The 14,764-nt window shown below is 44.9% G+C and overlaps 1 protein-coding gene across 3 annotated transcripts in view; it reads right to left on the bottom strand.

Annotated features, from left to right (window-relative positions):
* TMEM132E (transmembrane protein 132E) overlaps positions 1 to 14,764 on the bottom strand; it is a 714,010-nt gene that overhangs the window by 130,709 nt on the left and 568,537 nt on the right. For all 3 annotated transcript variants that reach the window (XM_033921532.1, XM_033921531.1, XM_033921533.1), the window contains one exon: positions 9,952 to 10,861. In XM_033921532.1, coding sequence (XP_033777423.1) covers positions 9,952 to 10,861 — 910 coding nt within the window. The remainder of the gene's footprint in view (positions 1 to 9,951; positions 10,862 to 14,764) is intronic.

The raw sequence follows: 14,764 nt of genomic DNA, 5'->3' as shown, positions 1-14,764 counted from the left end.
GTGTACCGGTACCGAAGGAGTGGATGGTGACAATACTGGCTGTTCCACGATCGGTACCGGTTGCTCAGTGGGGACCGATACCGGAGGGCTCGGTGTCAGGAGAGCTGGAAGGAGTTGTTTGAGCTGTTCCTTCAGCTGTACCTGCAAGATGGCCGCAATGCGATCATCGAGGGAGGGCACCGGTACCGCTTTTTTCTTCTGCGGTACCTGCGGTGCCGCTCGACGCCCCGGAGATGAGGAGCCCGATGTCGAGGGACTCACCTCAATAGGGGCGGAGCGCTTCCGCTGGCGCCTCACGGTCGGCAGGATTGGGCTCTCTGCAATGGAGACCGGAGGACGTTCCAGCGGGGAAGGCTTCTTAGCCGGCTTACCTGCATGCTGCGACGCCGACGCGGTATCGCGTGGCGTCGATGAGGTGGGTGCCGACGAAACAGGTACCGAGACCGGCGCCGAAGACGCGGGGTCGGACATGTCGGTGCCGAAAAGCAGTCTCTGCTGTATCTCTCGATTTTTGAGAGTCCGCTTTTTCAAAGTGGCACAGCGGGTGCAGGTAGAGGCCTGATGTTCCGGACCCAGACACTGAAGGCACCAGTTGTGCGGGTCTGTAAGGGAAATAGGCCGTGCACACCGCTGGCACTTCTTGAACCCGGGCTGGGGGGGCATGAACGTAAAAACGGCTTCTGCCAAATCGAAGGCCGAGGCCTCGATGATGGCAGTAGGCCCCGCCGGGTCAAATCAAGAAACTTGACAAAAATAAGAGAAATTTTTTTTTTTTTTTTTAAAAGAAAGAAAAAACGGAAGGGCAAAAAGAACCCGAAAAAGTTTACGCGAGCGGGAAGGCGAATGAAAAAATATTTCAACAGCCGTTGAAAATGCGACTTCTTAGCTCCGCGGAAACTAAGAAACTGAGGGACCGCGCGTCGGGGTCGGGCGGGAAGGCACTCGCGCATGCGCGGTGCGGTCTCTAGAACTTTCCAAGTTCTTAGAGTGCAATCACTCTAAAAGTGTCCGTACCGGGGCTCCGTCGGTGCCGTCACCCATCAGTCAAGAATATGCTGCCTGCTTGTCCTGGGATAAAGCATATTTGAGGTGAAAAAGGACTTAGGCGCTGCTAGGCACAATTTTCTAAAGGTCTTTAAAACCTTTACAATCCTGGCCTACATTACAGGTGCCTAAGTTTTAAGTTAGGGGCTGGCAGGTGTGAGGGCGTCTATCTTTTTAGATGCCATTTACAGAATTTCCCCCAAGTTCCTAAACCTTTACTCAAAATTTCACTGAATTCTTAAATTTAGGAGCTGAACTTTTAGGCTCCTAATTTAAGGTTGCATTTGCAGCTGAAAATAGGGAGCCTAAATTTATGAACCTGGTTTTATTAGACCTATATAGACCAAGAAAATGTAGCCTATTGAAACAAATTTCCAAGTACATATGTTACCTGGGCATATTATATTCGTACCTTATGAATTTTAGGAGGCACAGTGTAAGTGAGAAGAGTGAAGTACAGGAGTGAAGATCATTCCTGCCAAGGGAGAGAATGTGGTGCAGTACTCGGAGAGACCCCCCAGGAAAGAGATTTGGGAGTACTGGTCGACAAGTCAATGAAGTTTTCTGCGCAATGTGTGGCGGCGGCAAAAAGGGCAAACAGAATGCTAGGAATGATTATGAAGGGGATCACAAACAGATCGGAGAAGGTTATCATGCTGCTGTACCGGGCCATGGAACGCCCTCACCTGGAATACTGTGTCCAGCACTGGTCACCGTACATGAAGGACACAGTACTACTCAAAAGGGTCCAAAAGCGACTAAAATGGTTAAGGGGCTGGAGGAGTTGCCGTACAGTGAGAGATTAGAGAAACTGGGCCTCTTCTCCCTTGAAAAGAGGAGACAGAGGGGACATGATCGAAACATTCAAGATAATGAAGGGAACAGACTTAGTAGATAAAGACAGGTTGTTCACCCTCTCCAAGGTAGGGAGAACGAGAGGGCACTTTCTAAAGTTAAAAGGGGATAGATTCCGTACAAATGTAAGGAAGTTCTTCTTCACCCAGAGAGTGGTGGAAAACTGGAACGCTCTTCCGGAGGCTGTTATAGGGGAAAACACCCTCCAGGGATTCAAGACAAAGTTAGACAAGTTCCTGCTGAACCTGAATGTATGCAGGTAGGGCTAGTCTCAGTTAGAACATTGGTCTTTGACCAGAGGGCTGCCGCATGAGCGGACTGCTGGGCGTGATGGACCACTGGTCTGACCCAGCAGCGGCAATTCTTATGTTCTTGGTTCAAATCCCATGCTGCTCAATGTGAGCCCGCAGGGGCAGACAGGGAAAAAATTCATGTAAACCATTCTGAGCTCCCCTGGGGGAAGGGTATAGAACATTGAATAAATAAAAAAGCAGCGGCCCGTTGCCTGGATACCATCAAGAATGACATGGGAATGAACATCAAACAACACAGATGATTGTGTTGTGGTTGTGGGGAGGATGCTGTGTATATTTTTTTTATATATTTATACAATTTTAAACAATTGCCAAGCATAAACATCTTGTACAGAAAAGTGTAATCAAACCATATTAACTTAAATTAACTTTCAAAACTTGAAAGATACTTCAAATTATTAAAATAAAAACACATAAGATAAACTCAATTGATCAGACACTAGTTCTCCAATCTCGGATCCAAGACTTAAAGAGTAGAGAAATTAAACTCACATATTTATCTAAGAAAGCCGTATAACTACTGCAGCACAGTGAACTAATCCTTAATATTAGGCGCAGTTATTGTTCCATTCTCAAGATGTTTCATTAAGAGAAAACTTACTGAGATGGGTCAGTAAAAACATATTTTAAAGAGCGGTATCTGACTACACATTTGCATGGATATCTCAAAAAGAAAAGACCCCCCTATTTGAGTCACTCCAGGTTTCAACATTAAGAATTCTCTTCTTCTTTTTTGAGTCTCTCTGGAGACATCAGGAAATATCTAGATATGGTATCCCAGGAAGTCCTTGGATCTGTTTTTGAAGAAAAGTTTTAAGATCCAATCCTTGTCTAGAGCCAAAGCCACAGACATCAAGAGGGTGGCTGGGATAGCCACTTCTCTATCCGATTGTTCCAGTATAGCTGAGATGTCCAATTGTTTGTCCTGAGATTCCCCAACCTTTTCTTTTTTTTCTCCACTTGGGATTTAACAGGAAGATAGTATATCCTTGTAAGAAGAGGTAAAGAACTTTCAGGAATTTGTAAGATCTCCATAAAGTATTGCTTTACCATTTCTCGTGGGGAAATCGATAAGATCTTAGGAAAATTTATAATCCTCAAATTATTAGCTCGACTATTATTCTCTAGAGCTTCCAATTTTTTCCTCAAAATTATGTTGCCTTTAACCAATAAGTCTTGATTGTTTTTTTGCTGATGTTAATTCATTGTCTATCTTCTGTACATCTGTTTTTAGCAATGATATATCTTGTTTTAGGAAATTTATTTCTCCTTTCTGTTCTTTTATTTCTCTGTCCAAATTTTTAATTTGGGGATTTAAGGAGTTACCCAAATTTACCACCAAATCCCATAATGCTTCAAGGGTGACTTCTGGAGGTTTAATAGCTGAAAAAAGATATGCTTGTGTGGTGAGAGGTTGTTCTAAGTTTTGGTTTACCTCAATGAAGTCTTGTATCCCCTCAGCCTTGGTTGTCCCAGTCACAGGTCCTGGCAGAGTGAACAAATCACTCTGAGATGTCTCGGTCAGCGAGCCCTCCAACATCCTGGCCTCCCGAGATGAGTGCTTCCTCTTCGGGTGCTCTCTGATCCCACTGAGAGCTGGCTGCCTACGGCAGCAGCTGAAGAGGTGGCGTCCTTATCTCGGGGCTTAAGGTGACATCAAGCCCTGAGGTTTTCGCTGCTGCAGTACTCCCCAGCGGCGTTCAAAGCGGGCTAGTCCCTGACGCTCCTTGTTCCTGCTGTAGACGTCAAAGAAGGTCATCGATTGTGACCGAAGGGGCTATCGGTCGCCAGGAGGCACCATCAGCGTTCTTTCCCCGTCTTTTCGGCATAATTATTCGAGGTAAGGCTGGAAATCGGTGGCGTCCTTACTGCAGCAAGCTAATAGCAGCCATCTTGGATTCTGTCTCCTCCGGATGCTGTTTATATTGAAGATGATCACTGTTAACTGTTTTATGTTTCATTTTATTTTTGTATGGTTTGATGTTTGGAATGTCTTTTCATTTGTCCCTCACTTTGGCGAATAATAAACACAATACAATATAATACAATACAATTGAAAAAAGCTGTGGAAAACAGGGGAGCATGGCGAGGACTGGCCTACAGAGTATCCAAGGGTCGGACACGACTGAATGGATAGTAGTATAGTATTACTTGCTATATTTCCCCACTTAGAGACATTATCCCATAAGAGGACAGAGCTTTATAGCTCAAAAATGCCACATCCCATGTTATGCTCATCCCGTCTGGAACTTCAGGGCACAAAAGTCCCAAGGAGCAACCTAATTCACCTCGGCTCTCGAGATATAAATAAATCTGAGCTCTCAAAAGGATGAATGGCAACATGCTTACAAAGAGCAGAGAGCAGAAAGTGGAGATTACAGGTGTCAGGAAAATTCATGGCTGCTGTTTCCTTGCAAAGCACACGTAAAGATTGACAAAAGTGTCACTTTTTTACAGGGGAAGGAATTAAAGGACAAAACTGAAGGGGTTGTAAAGAAGTCTAAAATCTGGCAAGTCCTACACACCAATGTGCATGAATTAGAGGTCTGCGCTGCCTCCCCGGCATGCTAATCAAAGGCTGCTACCACATTAGTTCCAATAAAGAAAACCATGGACAAGCATATGCTTATGCTAATAGCCAGAACAATTACAGCGGAACAAATGGCCTGATTGTAAATGCAAGTTTCCAAGGATGTGCCTCTCCCTCTAGCCAGTTCTGTCATTTTGGCTGCTTTTTAAACTAAATATCTCCCTCTAGGGTACACCACGGTGTGGCATTAATATGTTCCTCTATGTGTTCTCTGCTAGCCTCGAGAGGAAAAACACCCCACGCAGGTTACCAATCAGTGGGAATACAACTTTACCTTAGCTGACATGGTGCAAATAAAAGTTTTTGCCATTTTCACACACTTCAAAAATTACAAGGTTAATCTGCCTTCTATTCTCTTCTTTGTACAATTACTAGTACTACCTATCACTTATTTAGAGCTGAAAGGCGTACGAAGCATTGTCCATTTTGACATTTATAGTCAGTTCCTGCGCGGAAGAGCTTACAATCTAACTTGGACAGACAGACATATAGGGTTGGGGATGGGTGAGGTGAGAGGAGTTAGGAGTCAAAAGCACTCTCAAAGAGGTGGACGTTTAACTAGGCCTTGAACACTATCAGAAACGGAGCCCGCCGTAGGGGTTCGGGAAGCTTTTTCCAGGCATTCAGTGCAGCAAGGCAGAAGGGAGTCTGGAGGTGGCAGTTGAAGAGAAGGGCACAATAGGAAGGACTTAGTAGCTGAGTGAAGCATTTGGGTGGGGGGATCATAGGGGGCGATAAGTGAAGAGAGATAGTAAGAGACAGCTGAGTGAGTGCAGTAAGAAGAGTTTGAATACATGTGTATTTCCTGTGTCCTTATATGTATTTTACAAAAGGCTCCACATTCACAAATCACAAGCTGTGAATATCCAGACTTCAATTTCTCTTTTTTTAATTAGACAACTTACACAAAATTGAGCTTTCTGTGGCCTTTTGAAAGATAGAGAAAATTAACAAGTAGGGAAAGCAGGTAGAGCATGACTTATGGAATTCGTTCCAATCCCTGTATGTGTGCTGTATTATCTCTGCGCTTTGAATGTGTTGTGTTTATTAGCATTTCATATTTAAATTACTGTTGTACATGAAATGTATAGACACATGGAGGCAGGGACATTGTGCATGATGTATGAGTAGATCTGCACAAGGCAATTAGCGCAAGCTACAGCCTGAATTTTGGAAGAGAGGGTCTAGGAAACCACCAACAGTATCAAATCCTGGCTTAGTCTGTTCCATACCCCACCCCCTCTTTTATAAAGGCAGAGCGCGGGTTTTAGCGCCAGCAGCAGCGTTACGTGCTCCCACGCTCATAGAATTCCTATCGCCGCTGCTGTCGCTAAAACCCGCATTATGCGTTCATAAGAGGGGGATAGTTAGGTAGATTCCGCCATCTCTAAGACTAAGGGCCTCTTCTATCAAACTGCAATAGCAGTTGTTAGCGCGGTGAGCCATGTTGAATGGCCCACGCTGCTCCCGATGCTCATAAAGTTGCTATGAGTGTCGGGAACAGTGCAGGCCATTCAGCGTGGCTCTCTGCGCTACAAACTGCTAGCGCAGTTTGATAAAAGAGGCCCATTAATGAGGGCTAAAAGCCAAATATCTGCCCAAAATAACAAACTTCCCTATATAATGACAGGGGTTGCCATTTTGAGGAACTGGAAGAACTGTGATAGAAAACAAAAGCAAAATTTCTAATACATAATATCCTATATCATCCAATTAACAGATAAAATTAAAAACTATTAATACCAATTTAAAACATTTATTTAAAAATATATAAATGCAAAGTGAAGTTATTTGTGATTTTAAAATAAGTTAATAAATATTATTGAACTTGAACTTTATCTGCCATTTTGATGCCCAGTCTCCCAAGGTCCTCTTGCAATTTTTCTAAAAGTTTTAAGAGTGATAATATTGTAATCTATTGGGTTACTAGTTTAAAACTTTTCTTCTATTTTATAGTTATTGTATAACTTTTTGAGCCATTTTTATTAGGGTTACCGGATTTTACTTTAGTAAAATCCAGACCCCTAGCCCCACCCCTAGCCCCACCCAGTTCCACCCATCCCATTCCCACCCTCAATCCCGCACTAGCCCCGCCCCTTGCTGCCTGATGCAATTTCAAGGAAGCTTTTCAAATCCCGGACAAAGTACCGGGTTAAGAAAAGCCTTCCAGACCCCTGGACATGTCCTCGAAAAGAAGGATATGTCAGGGCAAATCTGGACGTCTGGTAACCCTAATTTTTATGGTTGAAAGTCGACAGATGAATGAATGAAACAAATAAATAAGCAGACCTCCTTCGACCCAATATTCAAAAGCACTTGTCCATCTAGTGCAGTGGTTCCCAAACCCTGTCCTGGGGGACCCCCAGCCAGTCGTGTTTTCAAGATATCCCTAATGAATATGCATGAGAGAGATTTGCATACCTTTCACTTCCATTATATGCAAATCTCTCTCATGCATATTCATTAGGGATATCTTGAAAGCCCGACTGGCTAGGGGTCCCCCAGGACAGGGTTTGGGAACCACTGATCTAGCGGCAGCGAGATAAGTGTCCCTTCCGTGTACTATCTGTATAGTGCACTCTCTCGATAGTGCCAGGGTGGGCATAGGGCGACGTATGGGCTTCTCACCATCTCTATATACCTGATGGCATTATTCAAACACTATCACATAGCAATGAGGTCTAGTTACAGCAGTAAAAGGGCTGCTCTGCCTTAAACGGTGCAGCTATGAGATAGGCCCAAATTCTATTAACGGCACCTACATTGGCCGGCGCCTCCAAAAATGGCGCCAGCCATATGTCAATCATGCTTATGTCTAAATTAGGAGCCGGTAACGTAGGAGCCGGGATTTCTCAGGCCTACTTTACTGAAGCCTATGTTTGATGAGAATTACGTCTATAGAGGTGCCTAGCGGTATCTAAGGTCATTTCCAGCGTAAACCATGCCTACTTTGACCTTAGGCACCATTAGTGGTCATTGACTTCTTTTGGTCTTTTTCCTATAATGCAATTCTTACCAATGATTGTTAACCGAGTCGAGCTCCAATTTATGGAGATGATCAGTTCTTCAAACTTACGCTTTAGTTTAGATGCCTCTGTGGACATGATTAATTAAAACATATCTATTCAGTCTCAATTGCTATCCTGATAATGGTATTGGATTGGCTATACACTGCATTGTATATCTAAATGCTGCAGAATTTGTTTACCCCCCCCCCCCCCCACACACACACACAAAAAAGAGCGTTTTAGAGAGCTGGAGAAGCTTTAGGCCACTTAAATCTCTCTGAACCACCTAATCGACAATAGTCAGTAGCATATCAAAAGTGGGCAGGTCAGGGGTGGTACAGGGGGGTGGCACTGGGGAGGAGCTGGCGAGGATGAGGGTGCCAGCAATATTTAGTGTCAGTACCTGCAGAGCTAGGCTGGTCAAGTTAGGAGAGTTCAAAAACTTTGGCTGACCTAGCTAACTTTTTTTTTTTTACCTCCCCGATCTCCTGATAAAGCCCCTCCTTTCTTCCCTCTCACCTCAGCCAACAAGTCACAAACCCCCTTTCCCTCCTAGAATACACCCCCCCCCACCAACCCCTTCCATCTCTGTAGGCCCCCTGGATCTGATATCTTTAGGGGTCCTGTGAAGTCAATGGGGCAGGAGCGAAGGCCACTCACTCCTGCCCCTTGCGGCTGCTAAAGTAAATGGCTGCCCAACCTCTCGCAGTACTAAATATTGGGGGCTAGTCTTGCCAGCAACAGTAAGCGTTGCAATGACCTTCACATTTGAATATTGATCAACTGGTTTAACATGACTGTCCAGAAGTGGAGCTACATAATACATAATAGAATTATCATGAACATTAGAGGAAGGAAGTGAATCTGTTTTTGGCATCTTATACTGCAGGGCAAACATTACAGGAACTCAGAGGGCAGCTAAATGAAGGAGGGATTCAAGCTAACATCTTTTTTTGGCTGGAACAAAAGTAACTTTGAGATATCAGTATTCTTCCAATATCAGAGGAGATTAACTGGGACAGAAACACCCTAGTCACAATCTAGATAAGACCAAGGAGTTGGAATACACAGGCCCAGATTCACTAAGGACACCGATCCGATCCAATCCGTGTCCGGGGGGCTGATTCATGAATTGCCCTCATGCAAATGAGGGCAATCGGAATCACGCCCCCAATCGACTGCCCGGATTGCTCTATAGCAGTGACCTTTTATTTAATTATTTTTCTTTACTACTTTTAACTTTTATCCGAGAACTGGTGGCTCCCGGGATCTTGTAGAGCTCTCAGAAGTTGCCCCGGTGGAAGGCCACCACCACCTTGGCTTGTGGAGGTGGTCACAGGCAGACAGGGACCAGAGGAACCTGCCTAGGTGCTCCAGGTTCCCCCCCTGCTGCAGCACTTCGCACATGCAGGCCACTTGCTCTTGGGTGAAACCAAAGGAAGGCAGCATAGACATGTCTCAGCTCACCAAACTCAGCTGCACTGGAGCAATGGCACAAACGCTGAGGGGAGAAAAGCAGGTCGTGGAAGGATCTATGGGCAAAACACTAGCAAGCCCAGTGAGCCTGTGGTTTTAACCTGCTTTAAATTCATGGGTTAAAACCACGGGCTTGCACTGAGGGAGAAGGCCAGGGCAGAAGCAGGGCAATGTTCGGGGCAGAGAGAGCAGGAGAGTCGGGGCAGAGAGCAGGGTGGCGCTCGGGGCAGACAGCTGGAGATGCAATCGGAAATGACGTGAACGACTGGTCCCCAGCGGTCGCTTGTTTGTTGATCAGGCAGCCCAGTCGGTGTTGCAGTTTTTTTTTGTGAATTGCTGCTTGCCTACTATACATGCCGTTTCCCCTCATTTGCATGCGCGGATCGGAGGATGATCAGGATAGAGGTTAGTGAATCGGGTTGCAAACCAGTTGGTACATAATCGGTTTGCTTAGTGAATCTAGCCCACAGTCCTTCCAACAGTGTGAGAGACAGTGGACTCTCAAATATCATCCCTCCTCCACCCATGTATACCACAGAGAGTAAATTTTCAACAGCTGCATAATAATACTGTAGCTTAGGGGCATGGATTTATACAGACTGTTACAGAAAGAAGGCAAGTGGACTGATAGACACGTATTATAGTAAAAGAGTGAGAGACATACCTGAGTGTGAAGTGTTCCACACTTGAGTTTGACATCAGATACAAAACAATACTGAGAACCTCTCCTGGTTTCAGAGGTCGATCCGGCAGATGGATGAAGACATTGTTATCCAGGTGTTGCTCCTGCATTTGTTGTGTCTGTGGCAGCTGGACAAGGCTTATGCTGCCAATGCGCAGTAAGGGATGCTGGGTTGGCCCTTCTACCCTAGCTGCTGTTCCTCTCCGTGAAGGGGACTCTCCAAAGCACCCTCCATCACTACTGGGGGCATGTAATGTATAGAACAGATCCACCTGCTGGGTCTCAGCACTTATGTCTAAATTCTCTGGCAGCTTTCTCCTACCCAAGGGCACAGCACTAGGGCCAAACCAGGTGTGAGGGAGCTCCATTTGGACAAGACAAGTTGCTAGGCTCCCACGCAGCCTGCAGGAACTCTTGATCTCTCGGACATCACGGAATGCATGCAGTTGGACGCATGGGAGATGATCCACCACACCAAAGTCATCCCAATCCCTGCCAGCCACATAAAAGAGCACCTGGACAATAGGCTGGGAAGCTGGCAAACGCTGCTGGGTGATAAAAGCTCGCACTTTCCAGTTTACAGTCAAACGGTCTGGAATCTCCAAGGTGCTGGAGGGCTGCAAGAGCTCCTTAGGGAGGACCTGGCCTGTGCTGAATGGCCCCAGAGAAACATGGAGGACAGGCAGTTCCTTTGTCTGGAAAACCACAAAAGGCTCAGAGCGCTGCAGAGGACTGCTACTGCTGCTATTCCATGGAAGGCTTTGGCGTGTTTCCTTCAAGAAGAAGGCCAGCCGGGTGTTGGAGAGACGATAGCTGATAGGAAGGGTCACAGCTTGGGAGGGCACAGAAGTTGATGGTTGGTCAGAAGTAGTTGGCAGCAATTTACTATAAACTAGAAAAAAAACAGAACAAGAAAAAAAGTGTAAGTAAGACATATAGGTCAGAGATAACAGACAACCAAAACCTCACTATGACATCAAACGGCTTTGGCCTAGTATACACAATCTAATCTAATCAGAGTTCTTCTGTTCCACATCCAGTCAAATAAGATTTAGAGTAGATCACAATAAGACAAATTTAAATTATGAATTACAAATTATAAATTATAACAATTTTTTTTGTTAAATCTAACTTCTGTTGGTTTTGTTAAATCTAACTTCTGTTGGTTTTACAAAGGTAACATATGTTGGATGTATGCCCCCCCCCCCCGCGTACTCACCCCTCCTAGTGACTACCTGAATCATCATTGGTGATCCAGAGAGGGTACAGGGTGGGGTCCTCAGGTGGTGGTCTGGAGTGCAAGACTCTTTGGTCTTATATGGTACTACAATCGCTAGGGGTTCCATTTTGATGATGGCACTGGAAAGGCCAGGAGAGATTGGGCATTGCTCCTGGGCAAAGAGCTCTGGACCCCCGACCATCCCTAGAGGATACCACCCTGGACTCCCCGGACCCCCTTTGTGGTTATTTTATCATGGTTTTTGAGCCCTAACACGACTTGCAGTGTATCACCACAAGTTGCATTAGAATATTTGCATAGTAATGAGATGCAAAACATGGCCAGCCGCCCAACTGGACAACAAAAGAAGAAGCCTCCAAAAACCTACATGGATTGGACCATCCAGGACATCAGAACCAGAAACTGCAAAGCGGAAACAATAACAACAGTGAGTTGAAATTTATCTGGGTAATACTTAGCCCTGGATGGTCAGTGGGCTGAATTAGACCAGGATATTCAATGCTGGTCTACACTCAGACAATGGCATTGAATATCCAGGTCTTTCGCAGACCTAAAAGTTATGAAGGTGCCAGATGATATTCAATGATGGCACTCACATAGCAAACCATGCAAAGATATGACTGCTTTTTATGTGGTCCTATCTGTCTGGTTAGGTATTCAGGCACTAACACTGAGTAACATCGGTGCCCACAAATCTTCCAGCTTTGCCCTGACTCTGCCTCCAGACCAGTGATGTAGTAAGGGAAAGGGGATTGCAGTGATCTGCCGCAGGCACCCATCCTCCTCCCCGCCCACTGTGTTCCTTGCCCACCTCCCCACTTCTGCACATGCATGCCGCTTCCCTTCCCCTGTACCTCTGTAATATTCTTGGTGAAAGCAGCAACCCCCAACCTGCTTGTGCCAGTGTCGGCTCTTCCGCTGACATACTTCCTGGACCTGCGCCCAGGAAGTGACTTCAGAGGAAGAGCCGACGCTGGCATGATTGCAACTTGGAGGGTTGTTGCTTGCACCAGGAACATTACAGGGATACGGTGGAAGAGAAGCGACACGCATGTGGCAGGAGGGGGTGGGGAAGGAGAATGTGGAAGTGGACTCCCTCACACCCCCGCAAAGATCAGAATAAAAGCGTACATGCCTGTCTCCAGAACACCCAACCCTTTAAAAAGTTGCTGTACCACAGATACTTTTAGGTTTTCAGCATCCAACACCACATAAGACTGTTGACTTTATAGAGACCTTTAGTCCAGTTGGTTTGTTGATTGAAAGTGCCTAATAGCACAAGAAACAACATCAAGAATGTGTCTCAGTCAGAAGACAGAGACCTCAAGGATCCTACTAGTGTGTAGATATGGAAACTGTAATTCTCATCCACTAAAGAGAGAATGTAAATGCAAAAGGTCAAAATGCCCAACAGTACCAAGCAACCACCTCTCTGCCATTCCCAAACTATCCCTGATACCTCCCTATTATTTGATGGAACTTTAAATGACAGAAATTCCCCAATGATCCAGGATGTCACCTGTGAAAAGTATCTAGACATCTTAAGAATAACTGAAACCTGGTGCAATCTCATGAATGACCAGAAGGACTGGACTCCTCATAAAATGCAAACAGTGGACAGTGAAAAGGTGAAAAGGAAATGTTTATTTCCACACAAAAGGTGAAAAATAAACAAGCTTGTTTCTTCACAGGTTCTATACTCTCAACAAAGTATCTCAAACACCATCCTTATACTCTGTCCCCAACAGGTTTCAAACTTCACTTATATAATGTTTTCACTCATAAGTCAGGGATCCTGCAGCTTGTCCCAGATATAAGCTCTCACAGGATGAAACAGTCACTTCTCAGAGTATCTTAATTTAGGTCCCAAGGAGCTTCTCCTTCCTTACTGTAACCTCTTCTTCATAGACACTCAAGGTAGCCACTTACCATAGCCACCTTGGCACATGCTTAGACAAACTAGGCATAACTTCATACAGCTATGCAGATGATATCACCATATTCCTACCTTTCGACCAAACCACCCCCAACACAACAAACAAGCTACACATTGCACTAGAAACAGTGTCACAATGGATGAGAAACCACAAATTCAAGCTGAACCAAGACAAAATTAAATTCTTACTTCTAGAAAAAACCCAAAACCCCAACCATAACAAACCTAGAAATAAACTCCATCATATATCCCTTAAAACCCAACTTAAAACTGCTGGGAATAATGGTAGACAAAGGCTGCACCATACAACTTCAAATCAGCAAAATGGTCCAGAAGGCATTCATAACCATGCGCAACTTAAGGTAAATCCGACAATATTTCAACAACGAACAAGTTAGACTCATAGTACAAGCGCTAATCCTAGGACTCCTGGACTATTGTAACATACTATATCTGTCATGCCCTGCCAACATGTTAAAAAAATTATAAACAGTCCAAAATACTGCTCTTAGACTGATATACTTGCTGAAAAAATACAACCACATTACCAGCACTTTCCAAGACTCACACTGGCTCCCATTACAAGCACGAATACAATACAAATTCTACTGCACCCTATTCAAAGCCCTAAACGGAAACAGACCAAGCTATCTGAACAACCGCCTAATCAGGAAAAACACAGCCAGACCAAGGAGAACTCAAGCATACTTTACCCACCACCCAATCAAAGGCAAGCAAAGCAAAAAACTATATGACGGACTAGACTGCAGCAAGACTAGACTGCCACCTCTCCAATCTGCTGACCACGACACCCAACTACAAAACATTCAGGAAAGAACTGCAAACTATACTATTCAAGAAATTTGTCAAATGATCTAACAAAACCTTAACACACCTCCCCAGATCCCGATCAACCTTGAAATCTCCCTGGGAATGCCCAGGCCAATTCTTGTTGTAAACTGCCTAGAACTGAAAGGTATTGGCGGGATAGAAGACACCAATGTAATGTAAAACATGCTGGGAGGATCCTTGCCTTCAGGACCTCTCTTGCCTGCTTCAAGACCTCCTTTATAGAAGATGACACGAGAACAAATCGTAAGAGTTCGAGGCTTGTGCAGATGAGGCCATAGTTTGAAGTTATGGGACAGGGATGGGAATATATTTGTTCATTCTCTATTTCCTGCTTCTAGGGGCATTTAAGCTTCCTTCCCTCTGAGACCCACCCCTCTGACTCAAAATCTGCTGTGTGGCACCCCCTGCTTTTAGGCAGCTAAATTGCACCCTCAGTGAGAAAGTGCTCATTCCTTTACCATCCACTTCCTTACACCTGGAATAGAGTACAAATGTCAACCAAAGTAGATAACTTACCCACTTCCTTTGCAAAGCCACACTAGTGTTTTTAACGCTGGCCACGGCAGTAACAGCTCAGATGCTAAAAACATTAGCGCGGCTTTGTAAAGGAGGAGATTAATGTAGTTTATGATTAGCTTTCAAGGAGGAAGAAGGAGTTACAGTACCTTTGAAAACTATTCATAAACTACATTAACCTCACCCCCCCTTTTTTTTAGAAAACCATGCAGCTGCAAGAGGTTTTTATCGCCGCCCAGCGCACTAAATAC

This window comes from Geotrypetes seraphini, chromosome 15 (assembly GCF_902459505.1).
Source record: "Geotrypetes seraphini chromosome 15, aGeoSer1.1, whole genome shotgun sequence".
Classification (NCBI taxonomy): Eukaryota; Metazoa; Chordata; class Amphibia; order Gymnophiona; family Dermophiidae; genus Geotrypetes; species Geotrypetes seraphini.
This window is presented reverse-complemented; position numbering and strand designations above follow the sequence as displayed.